At 39.1% G+C, this 23057-nt stretch overlaps 1 protein-coding gene across 1 annotated transcript in view; it reads right to left on the bottom strand.

Annotated features, from left to right (window-relative positions):
* The window catches only part of CdGAPr (GTPase-activating protein CdGAPr), a 157755-nt gene that overhangs the window by 49109 nt on the left and 85589 nt on the right, over positions 1–23057 (bottom strand). The window contains exons 11-13 of the mRNA XM_068227130.1: positions 21628–21812; positions 19239–19498; positions 6421–6628 (exon numbers count right to left, since the gene is read on the bottom strand). Coding sequence (XP_068083231.1) covers positions 6421–6628; positions 19239–19498; positions 21628–21812 — 653 coding nt within the window. The remainder of the gene's footprint in view (positions 1–6420; positions 6629–19238; positions 19499–21627; positions 21813–23057) is intronic.

Here is a 23057-nt window from a genome sequence, read left to right as displayed (position 1 = left end):
AACAACTGTGATAGTAAGCAGTCAAAACATAATGGTCTGATTAAAATTACACCCATAAAAACTGCACTAACACAATATATTGCCAACTAGGGAGAAAAATTAAGTTGAGCATACAGAGAAAAAATGGTTGCTACATAATTAGCCACTAACCTATAAGGGGTTAATTAACTCACCATCGGTAAAGAGTTTTCCTTCCTTGGATAAGAAATGAGCTACTCGTAAACTTATTTTAGTTGCAGCCTTTTTTTAATTTTTGTAAAGAAACTGGGCTTTGATATACTCGATTTTAAAGTTTATAAATTTTCTGCTTGTTCCTTTCCTGTGGATTGGGAATGTTATGACAAATGCTTAGTCTCGTAATGCCAATGTATAATGTACTTTTTTAGTATAGTTATAGTACGCCCTATCATAGCTCAATAAATATAATTCTTTGCCATCTCCTCATTGCCACTTGCAACTCGTATCCGAGTAAACATATTCTTCAGCAGTTTGCATTTCCACACTCACAATGCTTTGTGAATATGTTTTATATGACTTACTAGCCTAATCTTGGCATGTAACATACGTCCACACAAATCACATGGAATGATGGGGGGAGGGCAGGGCTGAGATTGACGGAGCTTCCGTGCTTGTCGTTTAGCCTCTTCATGTCTACACTGTTCCTCCTCAAACAGAAACAGTGTGGTGCCAAACTGTAAGATTCTCAGCACGTATATCCCAGGTTTAAGTGTTAATTCCAGATCTCTTCATAGTATGCTTTAGCTGATCTTTGAAACGTCTCAAAAGGGTTCCATGAAGTCTTGTGCCGGAACAGAGTTCACCATACAGGAGTTGACAAGGAAGCCTGGAATCCCTCATGCAGTGGATGTACCCTATCCATCCAAGATGATGGCCAATGATGGTAGCCTCAATGCTTATAGCATGCGCTTTCTCAAGAACTGCTAGGTTGGTGACATAGTCCTCCTATTTGATGTATAAGATTGATCTTCGTTTATGCAGATGGAAGTGCTCTAGCTTTTTGATATCCTGATGGTGGAGGGTCCAAGTTTCACGACCATAAGGCAGTGTCGTTATGACAATAACATGGTAAACCATGATCTTGGTATGCAATGTAAGGTCCTTATTCATGAAGACACAAAGGAGCAACGTCCAAATGCTAAGTGAGCAATACAAATTCTCCTATCTACATATTGTGAGCAGTCAGCATTTGTTGATAGGATACTTCCTATATATAAAAAAGTGGTCGACCTTCTCCGGTGTAGTAATCGCAATGGAGATATTGAAAACTGGGAGGTTCGACACAGGTGCAGGCTGTGAGAGTACTTCGGTTTTCTGAACATTAGTAGAGAGACCAAAAGCACTCTTGAAACAACTGACTTACTGTTACAGTTCCTCAGGTGTGCGAGCAGGTGCGGCAGCATCATCTGCACATTGCAATTCCGTAATTGAGGTAATCTTAGTGAGGTTTTAGAAGCAAAGTCCAGCCAGATTGAATAGTTCCCCATTGAAGCGATATCTGACCTTTACACCTTGGTTGTCTGTAGATGTTCCATATAAAGCATGGCAGCTAGGTAAAGAGCATTGGAGCAAGCACACATCCTTGTTTCAATCCATGAGTAATTGTAAATGGATCACAGATAGTATTTAGATTAATGATTTGCCCAGACGTGTTATCTTTGAAACGTCTCAAAAGGGTTCCATGAAGTCTTGTGCCAGAACAGAGTTCACCGTACAGGAGTTGACAAGGAAGCCTGGTATCACTCATGCAGTGGATGTACCCTATCCATCCAAGGCCGTAATTTGCCAAAGTGTTTCAGCATTGTCCATATAGCTGGTCTCAGGACTGAGTCGAAAGCCTTTTCCAGGTCATAAAACACTAGGTATAAAGGAGTCTGCCATCTAATTCAGAAACAAAATAATTCTCACTCCACTCTGCCTTAAAAGCACAATGAAGTCCACTTTTCTCTTCTTTTGTAGTTACAACAGCGACATTATGGAATGCACTAGTATTAAAGCGAGAATAAAATGTTGTAGAACAGTGATACATGTAGCAATGGCAATGCTGCCTAACTATAACTGAGTACCATCACAGCAGAGGCCATGAAGCAACGTGCAAACGCAAAGATATAGGAGCTCTACACACTGTCTTTCTCATAACTCCTCAACTCGAGGCCAGCCTGATGATAACCCTCTCTTTAAATAATCCCCACCTGGGGATCCGAATGGGGGCTATTTCACCTCCAGAATATTTTAAACAGGATAAGGTCATCATCAGTACAACACACAATCATACAGAGTGAGCCTCATGTCTTTGAGAGATTTAGCTGTAAGTTTCCTGTTGCTTTCAGGACACTTAACCCATTCTCCCCATCAACTTAAAAGATTTTCCCCAGACATAAGTAATAATAATATTATTGGTTTAATGTCCCACTAACTACATTTATGGTTTTCGGAGATGCCAAGATACTGGAATTTTGTCCCATGGGAGTTCTTTTATGTACCGTTAAATCTACCAACGCGGGGCTGACATATTTGAGCATCTTCAAATAGCAGTGGACTGAGACAGGATCAAACCTACCAACTTAGGCTTAGAAAGTCAGTGCCTTAACCATCTGAGCCACTCAGCCTGCCACATACAAACAATTTGTACAAAGAGCACCTTCTCAATTTTAATACAGAACACATTAACTTCCTTTGGATGTTTAATTTTGAAAGCAGATCTATTTTTTCACATATGATTTATGAGAAAGATATTTCTATTTCTTTCCATTTACCTTTCCTGATAAACAATTCATAACAGAAAGGTAGACAAAAAAATAAATACTGCCCTTGAAATAAAATTCATAAAGTATTAAATATGAACCTAGATCTTTAATGAATTCTGAACTGGGGCCTGTTCCACGAACAAACTTTGCAACTTTTCATTTTGCACTTTGCACTTTTCAGTTCAGATTTTGTTCCACCATCACTTTTCAGATTTAGCTTGCAAAGTGAAAAGTTAGGAAACTTTTCACTTCAAGCCTGTTATGTTCCTCCATTGGTACGGAAATGCAAAGTGCAAAGAAATGAAGTGAAAAGTTTTCATAAATCTAGCAAAGAGATGATTTCCTTTTCATCAGTTAATTAACAAGTATGTACAGTAGTTTCTCGGCGTAGAATTTTGTTTAGTGATATAAACACGTTACGACATGAGCTTTTGTTAGCATCAAGTGAGGACAGTGATGAAGAATCCAACGTACAAAGACAAGATTAATGTTCATAACCTCACTTCGACGGACCCCAACACTGGCTGATTATATTCTTGAAATGAACGGTCATTTATTGAAACATGCAACAAAAAGAAGTCAATTCCTTTCCGAAAAAGAAAACATTCTTATATGCTTACATTGGTTAGTAAATGGTGCCCAGCTGCACGGTGTAGCACCAATGCATTTGCAGAACTGTTACAGTACCAAAGTCGTAGATGTTATAGTAAATGTAATATTTCCTAACAGTATGTTGGCCTGATAATCCACATAATATAGCAACAGGATTTCTAATGAAGGGTGAATTTCCTTCTGTGTGTGGATGTGTTGACGGTACTCTCGTTAACATTGATGTGTGTCATCATTTGAGAGGTTATCTTTAAAGTTGTCAAAAAGGATGTCACGTTTCTCCTCGAAAACTTCCAGCACAGCCAGCTTCTTGTAATAATAAATTATAAAAACTTAAACGGTACCACAATTATACTGTCAAGTTTTCCGCGAAAAGTAAAGCATTAAAATCATAGAGTATTAGGCCTATACAGTTTGCTCGTAGAATAAACTCGATCGGATCACTCATTATTAATTATCTTGACCATAGTGGCCGGTATTGGATCTGTATTGACTTAATAACAGCAAATATGTTGGTAGATGGTCCGCCTAGTCAATACTATTTATTATTTACCTTTCACCTTAACATCTAGTACATGTTTCGAGAATATTTATGCATTCTTTTCCTAAGCTTGTGGATTAAAATTCAGTATACAATAAGACCTGATAAAATAGGGGGGCCCCCATTAAAAATTCAAAACTATGACTATTACAATGTAACATTTTAAAAATTTGGATGGTATAAAACATGGAATTAAAATCCCATCTTGTCATGTACAAATAAAAACACAATATAGTAATGTCTGATTAAATATTCCAAAACAGGATAAATTAGAAAAACCACATTCTGAGGATGGATAACGACAGAATCCCAAAACTTGCCCTGGAATAACATCCTACAGGAAGAAGAGATATTAGTTGTCCTATGAAGAGATGGAATGAAATCTGAGGTCGGAACAGGCTATTAGCCTAATCCATGAAGAGGAAGTAAGTAAGTACAAACTTAGATCCCCCCCTGCTCCATGGCTAAATGGTTAGTATTGGCCTTTGGTCCAAGCTGCGTTAGTATTTTTTCCTTTTTAATGCTATTTGTTTGGGGCGTCGACTTATGAAGATCTTTTGCCCCTACTTGCACCATATGTGAGGAACCTGCATGTATCATGTAAATGGTGGAAGTGTAAAGTGTTGAATATGAGGAAAGGAACGTTAAGGACGCAAACACCCAGTCTCCAGGCCAGGGATATTAATCATTTACAATTAAAAACCCCTGACCCGGCCGGGAATCGAACCCGGGGCCGCCGGGTGACAGGCGGACACATTACCCCCTACACCATGGGGCCGGACAAGCTGCGTTAGTCAAAGGGACATAAAACCCAAATTCAAATTATTATTATTATTATTATTATTATTATTATTATTATTATTATTATTATTATTATTATTATTATTATTATTATTATTATTATTATTATTAGTCACCATCCCAGTCCCTAGTTCGTGAGTTTACTTTTACTTTCTTTACTGAAAGCGAGACACTGATATTAGCAGCATAAAAGTAATATTTTAATATGCCAACTTTGTTATGAATTTAAGATTAGTATTTTGAGAGATCAGCTATTTGTATGTATAAATAGCTCATGGTGACCATTTACAGCTATTTGAAATGTCTTTGTCGAGTTTATTTGCCAATTCTTTCTTCCTTTCTTTCTTTCTTTCTTTCTTTCTTTCTTTCTTTCTTTCTTTCTGTCTTTCTTTTTAACACCTGCAACCACCACACGGTTTATGCACGAAACAAAATATTCTTTGATATTGATTTGTGCTGTGGTTCATGTTCAGGTTTGTATATTTATATTTTGTCTTATGAATAAATTAAATGCTAATATGTTTAAATAATCAACACAAAATATGACAACCTTGCTCCTGACAGTGCTCAGTTTCCCTTTAAATGACACACGCCCCTTGTCTCTAGAGGAAAGAAACCGACTGACAACCCTCATTATCACTAGGGAAGGCCGTGTTTTGTGATTAGAGGCTGCCAACTGGGGATCCGTTGCCTGTCCTAATTATACTTGACATCATGATACCATGAATTTTTATTTCTGAATATTTATTTTACTTTCAAATCCTTTGCTTGCTTCATTGATGCTGTTCATAAGTAATTGAAGGTCTTTGATATTATCAGCAAGCATCAAGGCGTAATTTGAACAACAGATAGTTTTTATTTGCTTCCCATGATCTTGATTCCTTTATCAACTTCATCAAGGGCAATTTGAAAAAATAGCTTCAGAGTATAAAAAATATGTTTGAAGACAGGAAATAACCTTGTCTCACCTTTCTGTATCTTGATTTCTTAAGTAATGTGGTCTCCAATATCGATGTAAGCAGTTTGGTTCGAATAAAGCTTCTTGATGATGTTCACATCTTTACTGTCAGACTCAATATGATAAAGCTGATGTACAAATATGTCATGTTTAACCTTGTCAAAAGCTTTTTCATAATCAATAAAGCAAGCGAAGAATGTTTTGTTATTGATCAAGATAAAGTATTTTTTAACAAAGACCATTTCTAAACCCAAACCAAGTTTCACTGATGTTTTCCTCTAATTTTATCCATAGCTGAGAATGTAGAAGGTTTAAAACTAAATTTAAAAAGGTTTTTCTTATAATGATAAAAGAAGATCCTTATAGCATGCATTTGATATGATCCAGTATCATGTTTCAGATACAGAAAGAGAATAAGGGTATTCAAAAGGAATTTCACTCACAGAAAATGCACACGCACATCACACAAAGACCAAAAGAAAAGATTAACATACATATTTGAAGGTCCTGAACACATGACTGGCATCACTGCACTTACACTTCCAAATACGACACATGATGACAGAGATGAAAAATAAACCCATCACAGCTGTCCATTTACTTTTCCTTTCTGATGGATATTCATCACATCAATACAGTCTCAAAAATGACCATCTGAAAGGTAATTTTTGACAACTCTTTTTTAAAAAATTTAACAAAAGGAATAACAAAGATGGGTCAAATAATTACAGAAACAAAGTACTTACATTCTGCTGTCGACTCTTGAACATCCCAATCCGAGGAGATCCATGAGAAACAAAACTCCCACTGCCTACCGACGTGGACACAAGGGTTTCATCTTCTGAAAATATTCGCATCTCAGATTCTTCTAAGTCAAAATTCAAATGAATTTCACTTAGATCAAGGGAAGATGAAAAATTTTCTTCATTTTCTTCCTCTTGAAGGCGTGATGGCCTGGAGAAAATTAATAATATTTAGTTTTCAGGAATAACAGAACCAATGACTCAACAACTGATAATTTAAAATTCAGTTTAATATTTATGTGAATGCACATGAGGTGACCAGAAAATGATTGACTGAAGTGGTCCAATGAGGCCGTAAAAGAAGAAGAAGAAAAAGAATGCACACGAAATGATACAACTTTCCTAAATTCTGAGTCATAAAGGAAAATAGGTACAAAACGGCTTGATTCTCCTTCTGTCTTTCTGTTTGTTTGTTTGTTTGTTTGTTTGTTTGTTTGTTTGTTTGTTTGTTTGTTTCTCTCTCCACATATGCATACTTCTGAATGAGGAAAGAAAACCCCATGGCTATGCTCATAATATCAAGAGTCATGTAAAACTTCAAGCTTGCTTAGGATAAGAAAATTGTGTTGTTACAGTGGTTTAGATGTTAGAATGGTAACTTTCCATCAGTTGACTAAGGTTGATTTTCTATCAGTACCACAACAGTATTACTGGTTTAAGGATCTGGTCTCGGAAACCCAACTGAGAAGAGAAATGGGTTAAACTTTTACTTTCAGCCAACCTACAAGAAGTTTTAGCTCTAGAAAATGTTGGAATTGTATAAAACAAGTACATCACAACTGCTTTGCTCTTAATTGATTACAAGTGACTACAATGTGCGCACTAATAACACATTTCAATCATACAGATTATGCACCCAAGTTTGTGGAACCATCGACCACAATTACGATAAATGAACAACAAGAAAATTGTTGTAAATAAAACTGAAGCAGGTCCACAATGAAAGGCAGTTACACTAGCTAAGAAGGAATTTGGCTTCTTCTTATGGCGCCGTCTCCCTTTGAAGGTTGGTGATGCAATTAATTATGATTACTAGCGAAACAGCAGCTCGAAAAATTTCAATAGAAGTTTGTCCATACCAGCGGCGCAAGTCTTTAAGCCAGGAATTTCTCCGGTCTCCCCACAAATCGTTGTACTTCGATTTTCCCCTTAATGATGAGTTGGAGAAGTTTATATCGTTCACCTCTCGTGACGGGCCTGATGTACCTAAGCTTTTACTATTTGACAGTTGTTCAAGAATCTCTTTTTTCCTTTTTTTTTTTTCTTATTTAACAAGCTGAAGACTTCCTCACTGGTCTTCCTTTTTACACAGAATATTCAAAGCATTCTTCTGTACAGTACATTTCTAAAGCTTCAATCCGCTTCTCCAGCAAAGGGATTTGGCACATGAGTGGAAATAAAGAATGTTAACTTTTATATGCTATTAATGAACATGAACGTAATAATGGTCAGGGGTACAAGACAGCCAAGTAACATAGTCATAAGAAGTCAAGTCCAAGCCAATACTGGTGGGATTTTTGAAATTAAAGACATCACATTCGTGCGGTTCATATTCCACGTAAAACTGGAGGTTCTGTGGGCAGACCTGTATTTAGGTATGGGCCTTATGGGCCCGAGACCAGGGCAGCAAAAATTCGAAGGTCCAATAGTTTGAAAACAAGTTTTTAGAATGTGCATACTTTCGTAGTATTCAAAAGCGAAAGCTCCCGACATGAATAATGGAATTATCGTTCTGCTTATGTGAAAACTGTTGGTAATAATAATAATAATATTATAAATACCACCACAATCTTGAAAGACAGACCCTCTCGGTTCTGCACACGAGTATCAAGATGACTTCTGGCTGCAACTTAGTCAAGAGACAACCGTGTGGTGTTGAGCGAATTGATGAAGCCGCTAATTTCACATAACCAAGAATTCCAGAGAAGTCCATGAAAGTGAAATCCATTTTTATTTATTTGGTGAAAGTTCTATTAAGTTTTTTGGTGTTACTTTTACAACATGGATGGTCGAAAACAAAAATAGATGGACAACGGAAATCCACCAAGACCTGGAAAAATTAGGAATCAAAGTGGCCAACATTGCAGACCAAACCTGCTACAGAACGAAAATCAGCAAGTGGGAAGTAGAGTCAGAAAGAAACCACAAGAAGAAGACAGGAGTCAAGTGGACAGAAGAATGAAGAACCATGATGAGAGAGAAATTGAAATGATGATGATGATAATAATAATAATAATAATAATAATAATAATAATAATAATAATAATAATAATAATAATAATAATAATAATAATAATAATAATAATTGGCGTAGGGACGTGGCGCACCCATCGCCCAGTGGGAAACCACTGCAATCAGCCACCCGAGTACCGGCGGGAGAACCGAAGCATGGGGTATGGAGGAAATGCCATCCCGAGTCGAACATCAGGCTCTCTCCAAGGCTTACAACCTTGGAAGTAACTTGGTCAATGTAAAACTACACCGACCCCAAACTACAAGTTTTCAACTGCAAAGCATGGAGGAAAATTCAACAGGAAATTGTACCCCAGGTGGTAACCAATCCACCGTCGCTTTGAGGGACGCAAGCAGGCCTTCGGATTCTGGGGAGCCTGCACCTACATGCAAGGAGGTATCGGAGACTCCTAGGAACAAAATCAGCCACAAACAACGAAATTTTTTTGCTACCTTCAATGCCAACTCCCTCTTGAAAGTTGGTAAACTCAAACATCTTACGGATGTCCTCTCCCATCATGAAATCCTAATTACAGCAATTCAAGAGTCAAGGTTTACTGATGAACATGCGTTTGAATCACAAGGTTATAGAATCTTCAAAGGGAAAACTGGCAAACGTGTGATGAAAACTGTTCCACACCTCGGCACAGGATTTATTGTCAGCAGGAAAATTATTGATTCAGTCACCGATTTCAGCTCTCCTAACAGCAGGGTCTCGATGCTTAGCTTTCGGAGTATGAACAACGTACACACGCTTGTGAACGTACATGCACCAATTAACCAGGCAAACAAGAAAGACCCAGAAGGAACAGACAAATTCTGGGAGGACCTGGAAGATGTTATATCAAAAATTCCTGACAAACACACAATCATTTTGCTTGGAGACTTCAATGCCCAGATTGGCAAAGAAAGGAAATTCCAAAATATCGTTGGAAACTATCCAGCCCACAGAAGAACCAACCGAAATGGGGAAAGGCTTATAGAGCTTTGTAAGGCATTCAATCTTGTTCTTAAGTCAACAGCCTTCAAACATCTACCAAGAAAACAAAAGACATGGATATCACCAAATCCTCACTTGGGAGAATTTCAAATAGATCATGTTGCCATTGCACGAAAAGCAACACAAGAGATCCAAAATGTTAAAGTCCTGAGAAGTGCTAACCTTGACTCAGACCACTATCTATCCAAGATCAAAATTAAGCTTCATCCAAGAAACACCATAAGAGTTAAGATAAAGAAAACTAGCAAATTTGATACAGAAAAGCTGAAAACCAGCGAAAAATTCACTCAGAAACTTCAGTCTTTGGACACAGAAAATTGGGAACAACTCAAAAATGCCATTGTTGAAACGGCTGAGGAGACAGTATTGCTAAAGAAACCAAAGAAGCATCCGTGGTGGACTCAAGAATGTGATGAAGCCATAACACAAAGACAAATCGCTTGGCAAAGATGGAATTCCCTGAAGAATCCAGAAAGTTATGAAGACTTTCTGGAGGCTAGAAAACATGCAGCGAAAGTGATCCGCCAAGTAAAGCGCACATTTGACAAAAACCAACTGACACAGATCGAGCAGGACTTCAATAAGAATAATACTAGGGATTTCTATAGAACCTTCAAACACAACCTCACCAAGTACACCCCACCAAGTCTACACTTCCGAGATCAAAATGGAGAAGTTGCTTACAACGACAAGGATAACTGCCAAATCTTGGCTAAATATTTTGAATCTCTTCTTAACTGCGAAGAACCAGAATCAGAATTCACCTTTGAAGAATCCAGACATCCCAACCCAGACTCTTCTCCCCCCACAAAAGAGGAAATCAAACAGATAATTACATCATTAAAGAACAACAAAGCACCTGGAGAAGATGCGATAATTGCTGAACTCTGGAAGGCTGCAGGTGAAAAGGCGATCGATAAACTAACTGAGATCATTCGCGAGATCTGGGAAACAGAGAAGATCCCAAATGATTGGACAGCAGCCCTGATTCATCCCCTACATAAGAAAGGTGACAAAACAGATGTAAACAACTATCGCGGCATCTCCCTTCTCGCAGTAACATACAAAATTCTCTCCAAAGCCCTTCAAACTCGGGCAGAAGAGCAACTTGATTCACAGTTGGGTGAATACCAAGGAGGCTTTAGAAAAGGACGATCTTGTGCAGAGCAGATCATGAACCTTAAGTCTGTCCTGTCGTACCTAAAATCCAGGAATAAGAATTTTGTAGTTACTTTTGTTGACTTCCAAAAAGCCTACGACTCCATAGACCGACACACACTCCTCCGCATTCTGAAGGAAATGGGCTTAGACAACAAAACGAGAGCTATCATTCAACAGACCTTAACCAGCACTACGTCCAGGGTGAAATTCAGGGGAGAAATTTCGAACGTCTTTGAAATCAAGACTGGTGTTAGGCAAGGGGATGGACTATCACCGCTTCTCTTCAACTGCGCTCTGGAGAAAATCATTCGGGAATGGCGCAAGGAGATGTGCAAGGAAGAGGTTGAGAATGGCCTTAGAATAGGATATAAGAAAGATGATCTTATCATAGACTGCCTAGCTTTTGCAGATGACCTAGCGATCTTTTCTGATTCCCTAGATACTGCTGAAAAGCAAATTAACCAACTGAGAATCCAAGCAGCAAAAGCTGGCCTCCAAATCTCTTTCCAAAAAACAGAGTTTATAACCAACATCAAGCCAGCCCCCAGAGAGCTCATTGTGGAACAGGGAAAAATCAAGCAGGTGGAAAAGTTTAAGTACTTAGGCGAGTGGATAGTACCTAACAACTCTGAGAAAGAAGCAATCATGTGCAGAATCAACAAGATGGAGGTGGCATATCAGCTGTCTAGGAATGTCTACAACAAAAGATCAGTGTCCATCAACGCCAAGCTTAGGCATTATTGCTCGGTTGTACGCCCAGAAGCACTGTACGCAGCAGAATGCCTTGCAATGAACAGAAAAGGTCTGATGGAGAAGCTAGAAGCTAAAGAAAGAAAAATCCTGAGAAAGATTCTTGGACCAATCAAAGAAAATGGTGAGTACAGGAGACGACACAACAGCGATCTGTACCAACATATGGAGAGGATAACGGACACGATTCGGAAAAGGAGGATTAATTTTTATGGCCATATAGCACGCATGAGCACACAGAGACAAACCAATAGGATCTTTTCCTACTTTCTTAACAAGAAAACCAAGGGACCCTGGTTTATCGAAGTTGAAAAAGACCTTCAAGAAATAGGAATCACACTCGAAGACATCCAGAAACGTGCTCCTCTCCAGAAAAAGCTCCAGGGATACAAGAGGTTCCAAGAAAGGCCAAAGTTGAAAACAGGCAAGAAGTGGACTGATGAAAGGAAGGAGGCTCACAGAACGAGAATGCGTGAGTACTGGGGAAGAATTAAAGCTCAAGGATGCAAACGGTTGAAATAACGTGGTCCACAGCAGGCCGAAACGAAGAAAGAAGAAAGAATAATAATAATAATAATAATAATAATAATAATAATAATAATAATAATAATAATAATAATAATAATAATAATAATAATAATAATTGATATTTACCTTAGAGGCATTCTACTGTATTACTTTATTAATTATATAAAAATAACAGTAATTACAATTTTGTCTTATCAAGTTTAAGGAACGGGGGGTGCATAATTATTTGGGCCCAGAGGTGCTGTGGTAGCTAAATTTGGCCCTGCCTGTGGTTATGATCATATCAACTGGTAGTGATGGGAAAAGTACAAAATAAAAGTAAGTAGACAGAATTACAATTACCTGAGAAATATTGTACTCAGTTCAAATTACAAACTACCTTTTCAACAAGTAATCAGTAAAATTTCAATTAGAATTACTTCACAGAAATCCTGTCTTTAGGAAATTACTGACATTTTTTTCACATGGACCTAGAATTATAGGCCTATCAAAATTTGCAAGGAAAAATATATTACTTCATGTTGTATTTTTTTAGCGTAGGCCTACACACATTAAGTGGCTATCATCGCTAACTGTGACTAAACTTGATGAACTTTATTCCTATTCCAATAGTGACCCCATGCAATCTCACAAAGTTGTAGTACATGATTATCAAAATCTTGACCAGTAACCACAAGAAGCTGTGAGTAAATGAACGTTGAGCGCAATGCATCTTCAGCTCTATACCTGTGGCGTGACTAGAATTTTGAAAGACTTCAATGTATTCTTGAATGTTCGTAGCGAGTTGTAAGCCATTAGACTTTATGTATTGCTTAAGGGTTGGGTTTAGATTAGAAGAGTGGAACCTCTTCACTCCTGTCATTAGAATAATATTGTTTAGTGAGTGAGTGAGTGAGTGAGTGAATGAGTGAGTGAGTGAGTGAGTGAATGAGTGAGTGAGTAAGTAAAGTAATTCATCTTTATTCATCGCAAAGTTAAGGCTCAAGGTCCTATCTTACACTTAACCACAACATTAAAAAAAAATATGTAACAGAAATATAAAATAATTATAACAAATAATTTCTTTTTGAATATAGTGGTACCAATAGCAAATATAAAGATAGTAATAATTATAGAATGTACAACATGACAATGTAAATGAAGATCATAATAATTATAAAACTAACAACAGTAATAATGAAAGAAGGAAATAGTGAAAACCTGTAGCTAGCAAATACGTTTCAAATTTTTATGAAAATATGCTCATTCACACTTCATAGGAGCATTCAAAATGATTTCAGCAATCCGTCTTAAATCTCCTATGAGAATGCAAATCTCTATTCTTAGCAGGGAGGGTATTCCACAACCTAGCAGCAGTGACTACAAAGGAGTGGTTGTAAGCCCTGGAGTGAATTGAGAGATATAGTTACAGTGGAGCCAGATCGTGGTTATGATAGGAGGAGAGGTAATTAAAGTTTGATGAAAGGTTAATTTGGTACACCTGAGTTTTGGAATTACTGCTAAACAAAAGAAAAGCCTTATAATTAGTATAATGAATGGAAACAAGCTTCATAATTTGTTAAAATTACAGACCTTTATCACATTATATGACCAGCTTTTAAATATCAACCTTCATTTCTAAATTGTATATTTCATTTGCAGTTGAATGGCAGTATTCCCTTCCAATAACTTCATGATAAATAACTATTTTCTGTTCTAGAGAGTTGAAGTACTCAAAGCAAGCAGACTGTGAGGAAATTAGAAGTTTAAAATTTGTTAACTAAAGTTATCATATTTGACATGGAGTTGTTATAATTACTATTTTTTGTTGGCTAGTAAATCATAAAATGCTGCCACCAGTTCAATTAACTGACATAATTAAAAGAATCACAATCACAAATTACAACTAGTACATTTCCACATCAATGCACACATCTATCACAGATATACCTTGTAATATTGCACAGAAGGTTCTTAATAAGCCGATCACATCTTGGCACAGCAATAACGTGAACTACAAAACTATCAATAATTTTAAATATGATAATAAGCTTTTGGGCTTTTGCCGTGTCAGAAAACAAGGTGAAATTCTTTACATTTCGCAGAGAAGATTGCACTGCATCTTCAGAAGAAAATCTCACCACTTCACAAGCAAGACTTCTCCAATACTATCATCATCATTATTTTAACTCTCTTTAAATATCCTACTATGATGCCTTTAATACATTGTTTGTATTTACAAGACGAAATATTCTCAAGTTTCATAGTAATAGTGTCTATAGGCCTAATAAATTATCATCATTGACAAATATAATCTGTAACTATATTATAGAGGTTATACATCGTGTACTATGGCTACAAATGACACCAATAAGAGTACCACTGATAACAAAACACAATGTCAATTTTGCGGGCAAATGTATAAAGGCCTCGAGATACATACACTGACTGACAGAGCAAATGCAACACCAAGAAGGAGTGGTCAGAACTTTATGCCAATTGCAGGGTAGACTGACGTCACTGAGGTATGCTCATGATGTGAAATGCGCCGCTGTGCTGCGCACGTAGCGAACGATAAATGGGACACGGCGTTGGCGAATGGCCCACTTCGTACCGTGATTTCTCAGCCGACAGTCATTGTAGAACGTGTTGTCGTGTGCCACAGGACACGTGTATAGCTCAGAATGCCAGGCCGCCGTCAACGGAGGCATTTCCAGTAGACAGACGACTTTACGAGGGGTATGGTGATCGGGCTAAGAAGGGCAGGTTGGTCGCTTCATCAAATCGCAGCCGATACCCATAGGGATGTGTCCACGGTGCAGCACCTGTGGCGAAGATGGTTGGCGCAGGGACATGTGGCACGTGCGAGGGGTCCAGGCGCAGCCCGAGTTACGTCAGCACGCGAGGATCGGCGCATCCGCCGCCAAGCGGTGGCAGCCCCGCACGCCACGTCAACCGCCATTCTTCACCATGTGCAAGACACCCTGGCTGTTCCAATATCGACCAGAACAATTTCCCGTCGATTGGTTGAAGGAGGCCTGCACTCCCGGCGTCCGCTCAGAAGACTACCATTGACTCCACAGCATAGACGTGCACGCCTGGCATGGTGCCGGGCTAGAGCGACTTGGATGAGGGAATGGCAGAACGTCGTGTTCTCGGATGAGTCACGCTTCTGTTCTGTCAGTGATAGTCACCGCAGACGAGTGTGGCGTCGGCGTGGTGAAAGGTCAAATCCGGCAGTAACTGTGGAGCGCCCTACCGCTAGACAACGCGGCATCATGGTTTGGGGCGCTATTGCGTATGATTCCACGTCACCTCTAGTGCGTATTCAAGGCACGTTAAATGCCCACCGCTACGTGCAGCATGTACTGCGGCCGGTGGCACTCCCGTACCTTCAGGGGCTGCCCAGTGCTCTGTTTCAGCACGATAATGCCCGCCCACACACTGCTCGCATCTCCCAACAGGCTCTACGAGGTGTACAGATGCTTCCGTGGCCAGCGTACTCTCCGGATCTCTCACCAATCGAACACGTGTGGGATCTCATTGGACGCCGTTTGCAAACTTTGCCCCAGCCTCGTACGGACGACCAACTGTGGCAAATGGTTGACAGAGAATGGAGAACCATCCCTCAGGACACCATCCGCACTCTTATTGACTCTGCACCTCGACGTGTTTCTGCGTGCATCGCCGCTCGCGGTGGACCTACATCCTACTGAGTCGATGCCGTGCGCATTGTGTAACCTGCATATCGGTTTGAAATAAACATCAATTATTCATCCGTGCCATCTCTGTTTTTTCCCCAACTTTCATCTCTTTCGAACCACTCCTTCTTGGTGTTGCATTTGCTCTGTCAGTCAGTGTATAAGTAAATCACACCCAGAGCAATACAGAGCCTGCTTGTTGAAGCCAGTCTAAGATTCCACCTTCAGATCCTATTCCTATTTCTAGTAAAAATGGTCAGTCAATGAAGTTGGAAACAACCTCCGATCAAAAAGAGCAAAAAAATAAAACTTTCCACGACGAACTGAGTAAATGGCTAGGTATTTTTCAGCATGAATTGAATGATGCTGAATTCAATGAACAAGTCACTAATTTTGTAAACTTCCTTGCCACAGCTACAGACCTACTGACAGGTCCAAAGAGTCCAGTTACTAGATATATTGAAGCTCGTAAACGTGGCACTTACAAAAATAACAACCGACAACATAAAACCTCCAGTAACCCACAGAGATCCTCTAAGAATGATCGTGAATGTCAGAAGGCTAAATTCGAGTATGAACTGACTCAATATGAATATTTTTACCAAAGGAGGACAGCAATTAGAAAAATTTTAAGTGGCAAAAGAACTAATAATTTGAAACTAGAGAAAGATGTTGTTGAAGGATATTTTAGGAACAGATTTGAAACTCCTAATGATTGCATGAGATTATACGAATGATACCTTAGATGGTACAATTTCAATATCTCAAGAGTTAGTTTTCTCTATTATCACAAGCATAGCAATTGACACTAGCCCAGGTCCGGATAAGGTTTTATTGAAATCTGTTTATGATTCACTTGCTGCTAATATTTTAGCCCATATCATCAGAAGAATATTTGAAAGTGGGTTCATTCCTGAGGTTCTCAAGGCAGCGAGAACTGTTCTTATACATAAAGCCTGTGAAGAGAATGATCTGTCCAAATGGAGACCGATTAGTATTTGCTCCAATATTCGGCGCATATTAAGTAAGATCCTTGATAAATTTGTAAGGGAATACATCCCTTTGAACCAGTTCCAAAGAGGTTTTGTCATGACCCCTGGCTCTTTCATGAACGTGAATATTGTTGATGGCATTTTACGAACAGCTGTAATGAAAAAGATTTCGGGCTGCGTAGTATTCCTCGACATCTGCAAAGCGTTCGATAGTATTGGACACAATCACTTACAGGCGATAATAGAGAACTCTATACTACCCAGATCCATTAAGAAGTTACTAGTCAACTTTCTCACAGAAAACACAACACAAATTCAAACTGCTCGTGGTCATACAGATAAGATAAACATCAAATATGGAGTGATGCAAGGAGATCCCATTTCACCTTTCTTATTTATTTATTTATTTTCCTTGATGAACTCAAAGACTCAGAAATGTATGGCTTTCAATTGAATTCTAACACTGTACCTTTAACATCCCTATACTCTGCCGACGATCTGGTGATCATAGCTAAAGACCAAGCAACGAATTCAATTCTAGTCACTTCTGTCATAAATCTGCTTTAAGAAATAGGTTTGCATATAAATGCAGACAAATCAAATGCCATTACTATAAAAAATGGTAAACTTCATTCTGATGATATTGTGACGGTCTCTGGAAACATTACAAGTATAATGATAGAGAAGAAATAAAATATTTAGGGGCAACTTTCAGACAGACTTTAGCCTTCAAAGAAAATCAGGTACTTGAAAAATTGAAAGCTAACTTAGATCAGATTACCAGGACTCACTTACTCCAACTGCATCAAAAACTGACTGTAATAAATCAGTTTATTCGCCCTACACTCATATACCCTTTCCAGACTGTTTCGGTTGAGAAAATTCCCAAATCAAGTCTGTTAAAAGCCGACAACATGATCAGAAGCACACTTAAAGAAATTCTACAACTTCCGAGTGACACGCCAACAAGTATGATCTATTCGAGCCACAAATATAAAGGGTTAGCATTAATGTGTGCTACTTGGGAAGCATACCTTCAACAGCTGAACATCATTCTTAAGCTAGAAGCTGTGAATGATTTGCACGTAAATGCTGTTCGAAATTTCACAGCAATAAAAACTCGCTGCCTATCTGAACTTTAACTCAATGAAGAGACATCAATGAAATCTGTTAGACAACTGTGTGATATACTTAGAACACGCGAATATGAAGCTTGGTGTGATTATTTACAGAAAGGAAGAGGTGTTGAGTTATTTGCTCAAGTTCCTGCTGCTAATTCTTGGGTTACCAAAAGGGACGGTTTAACTTGTTCGGAATGGAGGGAGATATTGAAAATGACTGCGATGGTTGCACCAGTACGTACTCTGCCGGGACGTTCTACCAGCACAGGGCACTGCAGACACTGCAGTGAGTAGGAAACCTTACCACATGTGCTGGGGAGTTGCCCTCAAGGAGAACTGCTTAGGATCAAACGCCATAACATCATCAGAAATCTGATTGCTGATACTCTTCATCTCAAAAATCTAGAAGTGTACGAAGAAGTCCACTGCATCGCCAAAGGAGGCAGCACTCGCAGGATTGATATTATAGCGATTGACAGACGGAGGAACGAAGCAGAAATGATTGATCCTATGGTGCGCTTTGAATCTTCAACCACCGAGCTCGATAGCTGCAGTCGCTTAATTGCGGCCAGTATCCAGTAATCGGGAGATAGTAGGTTCGAACCCCACTATCGGCGGCCCTGAAAATAGTTTTCCATGGTTTCCCATCTTCACACCAGGCAAATGCTGGGGCTGTACCTTAATTAAGGCCACGGCCGCTTCCTTCCTACTCCTAGCCGTTTCCTGTCCCATCGTCGCCATAAGACCTATCTGTGTCGGTGCGACGTAAAAAAAAAAAAAAACTTCAACCTCTCAGACGACTGACGTAGACAATGAGAAAAAGGATATCTATAATCCAACTATCCCTTTCTTTCTTGAGTCATATAACCTTTAAAAAATTACGGTGACTGGACTTTTCTTTGGCGCGAGGGGAACAATTCCCAAATCTTTCGTCACATGGTGACAAAAATATAAACTAGCGAGAAGTCTACAAGATGAGATAGTCGTCTCACTCATCAAATACTCTGTTTCGATTCTTCGACACCATTTATATGGAGTTCATGCTATTTAACATGGTTAATTGTAACCTATCATTTTTTAAACATTAATCTTCATCTTCCCTCAAAATTGTTATTGTGTATTATTCTGTGTCTTATGGCAAATCTAGGGTGTCCTGGATCTGACTAAATAAATAATCTAAATATTATCAATAATTTTATTGTTTATGAAAATGGCAAATGTGAATTAAATCAAATGCAATGTATCTCTATTAATATTGTAAATTATCTGACACAAATACCTGCTTCATTGAACTCACCTCATGGCAGGTCGAGAATGCAATGGAGTCTCAGCTAGATTGTCAAAGTATGAGTCATGAGAGACCGAACGATTATGTCCACTTGACTTAGAACCACCATGACTAGGAGACACGACATCATCAGGTGTAGATAATTCAGTCTGCTCGAGGGCAGCCGAGTTACGGCTAGAATTAGCACCTGATGCAAGAGATTCAGCACTCTTAACTGGACGCAGGCGGCGACGACTTTGGGCTAGATCAGATTCAGTCACTGCCTTTTCCTGCAGAAATGAAATGGTTTGAGGATAGTTAATGCATAGATGAACACCTACAATTCACCAATTTACTGAATCACTGAGGGAAATTGGCATCTTGGGTAGGAGGAACTGTACAGGATATTAAGACAAATTATATGGGGTTCAATAACCAAATACAAGTACATTACTGTGCACGTAAATGTGGATGTAACATTCCTTCAACCAGTACCCATCTTACTCAGTCAGGAATGGTACTAAGAAACAAATAGTAGCATTACAAGGAAGGAGGTAGGTGTATGGTAGATGTGGACTGGATGTAGGCAACAAGGGCAATTTGATGCTGGTTAGCTCAGGAAGGTACACCATGATAGCAATGGCCTTAAGTGAGATTCTATGTCCACAAAGATAGGGTACTGGGGTTGGAGTAGGAACAGAGACCGCTGAATTCACGTACAAGTACTAATGTTCATAGTGGGCTCAATATGGACCAAACAATGAATGGACTCATTGTGGAGAAAAAGAATGATGCCAATGTTTGGTATGTGACAAAAAGTTAAGAATGGAAAATGGATAATGAAGAAGTAACGGAAACTTGTAAGAGGTCTTTGGCAAACAATCTCCTTCACAGTTCTCCATTAGGAAGTGAACAAAGGAAGTTATCGTGCGCGTCTTCATGGCAGTGTCATGGATCAGGAGATAAAGTTGACTGCAGAGAACTAAGATATTTTGTGAGATGATGCGAACAGGACAGTGAGGAAGTTCAGTGTTTTTGAGGCTGTTATGGGCACTAGGGCCAAGAAAGAATTCAAGTGAAGTAAGACTTACAGGGAAAGTATGCTGGTGTATAAAGAAGAATTGCTCTGGCAGTAGTCACATGAGAAGTGTCCAAGAAAGACTGAGATTCATTTCAGAAAATCATTAGTATTTCTGATCTAATAAGGCACTGATTGGACCAGAGGGTAGATATGCAAACTTGCAAAAGAGGAAATAGGTTTAGTGGCAATACATTAGTTGGGAGCAACAGGGAATATATGGTACTGTATTTGAATTTTGGAAATGATGTGCAAGGCAAAGGTGCATGGCAGCTCAAGAACCAGTGAGCCTACAGAGGATTGAGAAAAGCAAAAGGTGGCCTTACGATGATCATTTGAAGACAGTCTTTGATCTTTTGGGGTGAGTTGATAGAGAAATGGTTGTAATGTAAGCAAGTCGTTGAAGGGCAACTGAAGTCTTTAAATATTACACACTACTACAGCACTTATCAGGCAGGTTCTCAAATGTAAGGGCAGGGTAAGAGACAGACAAGTTCTAGACAAAGGGGTCAATGTCTTTACAAGGGTTGTACTACAGAGAGAGAGGGAAAGTGCAACTGTAGAAAGAGAAAAGATTGGTGCTTGCCTGTCTTGGCCTGTATCCTCAACAGGCCAGGTTTGATGACAAGGTAGAAGGTCCATGCATTCGAAAGTACAAGATAAGAACAATGAGTGAGGTATTGCCTGGACAGGGTAAATTATATCTAATTTGGATGAAGAGGTTAACATCTGAGCAGGTGCAGTTTAGGAGTGAGAGTTAGGTCAACAGACTATAGCATTTCTAAACATGATTCTGTCTTCTGTATTCTGCCATTGCCGAATAGTCTTTCTTCGGTACTGAGCATAGAGGGAGAATCTTAGTCCATGAATAATTTAGTCTCCCATTAAGAAGCTACAATGATGCTGTTGATGGTGATCCATCTATCGGATGGGACGTTAAAACCTTGAGCAGACCCCTTGGTGCTATTCAACAGGAGTATGCTATGTGCCGGCACCGGGTTTCACCCTCTCCGTTCTGACTCCTACTATTGTATATCATGTCATTCATTTCATCTCATTAACTCCTGTGAGGAGACTGACGTCAGGAAAGGCATCCGGTTGTAAACACTTGCTCTGAAGATGCATCTCACTTCATACTCGACCCCGCAGAGAAACAGGGTAAGGGATGGACATACATGTATTAAGAAGTTACAATTGAAAGACAATAGTATAATGGTAACTGATACAGGTAATTACTAAAGTATGACAATTTCACTCATACATATAAGACACACAAAACCACAAAATCAGAAACATAAAGAAGAATCATTAATCATTTTGTAGAGTCATTCTATATCTTACCTGATGCAGGCCCAGATCAGAGGGAGTAGAAGCTTTGCGTTGTGGAGCTGTACTTTTACGACCAGACTTGCTGAAGAAGGATTTCCAACCCAGTGGAGAGCGTTTTGAACCTGCCCTTTTACGAGCAGAGCCAGGTAGTTCTATCACTGTGTGGTATTTAGCAGGAAGATTGGATGGCCCACCACCTTTGACACAACAACACAAGTGGGTAGGAACACATACAGAAACAAAACACACATACAGTCAACACTTAATAACTCTGACCCCAATACATTGGACTTTGGACACCTCGGACATTTTTTGAAGGAAAAAAAATCTGGCAAATTAAAATGTTATAGGTAACTCAAGGTGCTGGTGGAGATCTTGCAACAAAGCTCTACGAAGGACGAGAGTATGGACGAGGAGAAAGAAGAACAACCCTCGTCGCAGCTGAAAATGTCAAGTGCTCGTGAAGCTCTGAACGTATTTATTTATGTTATAGACTCAACTTCAGACCCTGAACTACAACCATTCTATAGACACTTTACGAGTGCAGGGAAGATAATTGTTTGTAGGAAACACAAAAAGTTTTCATAAAAGAAGCTCGACAGCTTTTTCAAACCTATCAACATGGTGGCAGACCAATCACCATCATCCTCCTATAATAGCCCTACTGAACAGACTCTGATTAATGTACTTAGTGCAGAAAGCTAGTACTGTACTGTATCAGTTTTATAGTTCCAGTATACCTAGCTGTGTAATTTGTGTTTCCATTTTACTGTACCTGGTATGTATTGAAAACCTAGTTTCATTAAAGTTCAGTACAATATTACCACTGTATAGGTTATGTACAGTGGTAGTTTTCAATTTCTTAGGCTCAACTTATTTCCCTTCAATAACACGGACTTTTTGAAACTCGGACAGATCTCCAGCCACTTTAGTCCGAGTTTTTGAGAGTTGACTGTATATCTAGATATACACATGAATGAGGTCAAACAAGAACTGTTTTAATGCAATCCTAGTAACATTATGTCACTGATAAGCAAATTGTTTAATTGCAGATTAAACACTAAGTTCACCTGGAAACATACTATCTCTGGGCCTCAATGACAGCAAACATATCTCTTGCAGACTATTTCCAGTCAATGAGTAATTCGGGGGAGTGGGGTAAGCAGGTTTTTGGAGGTTGCAAGGGCGGCGGTCTGAATGATTGACTGATATGGTCTTGTAATAATACTCAACATGGCTTAGCTGTGTTGATACTGCTAAACAGCTGAAAGAAACGGTAAACTACAGCCGTAACTAACTCCCGAAGACATGTAGCTCTCTCTGTATGAATGATGTACTGATGATGGCTTCCTCCCGGGTGAAATATTCCAGAGGTAAAATAGTCCCCCATTCGGATCTCTGGGTGGGGACTACATGGGAGGAGGCAATCATCAGAAAGATGG

This window comes from Anabrus simplex, chromosome 1 (genome assembly GCF_040414725.1).
Source record: "Anabrus simplex isolate iqAnaSimp1 chromosome 1, ASM4041472v1, whole genome shotgun sequence".
In the NCBI taxonomy this organism is placed as follows: domain Eukaryota; kingdom Metazoa; phylum Arthropoda; class Insecta; order Orthoptera; family Tettigoniidae; genus Anabrus; species Anabrus simplex.
The sequence above is the reverse complement of the archived record's forward strand: the minus strand, read 5'-3'. Positions and strand labels throughout refer to the sequence as shown.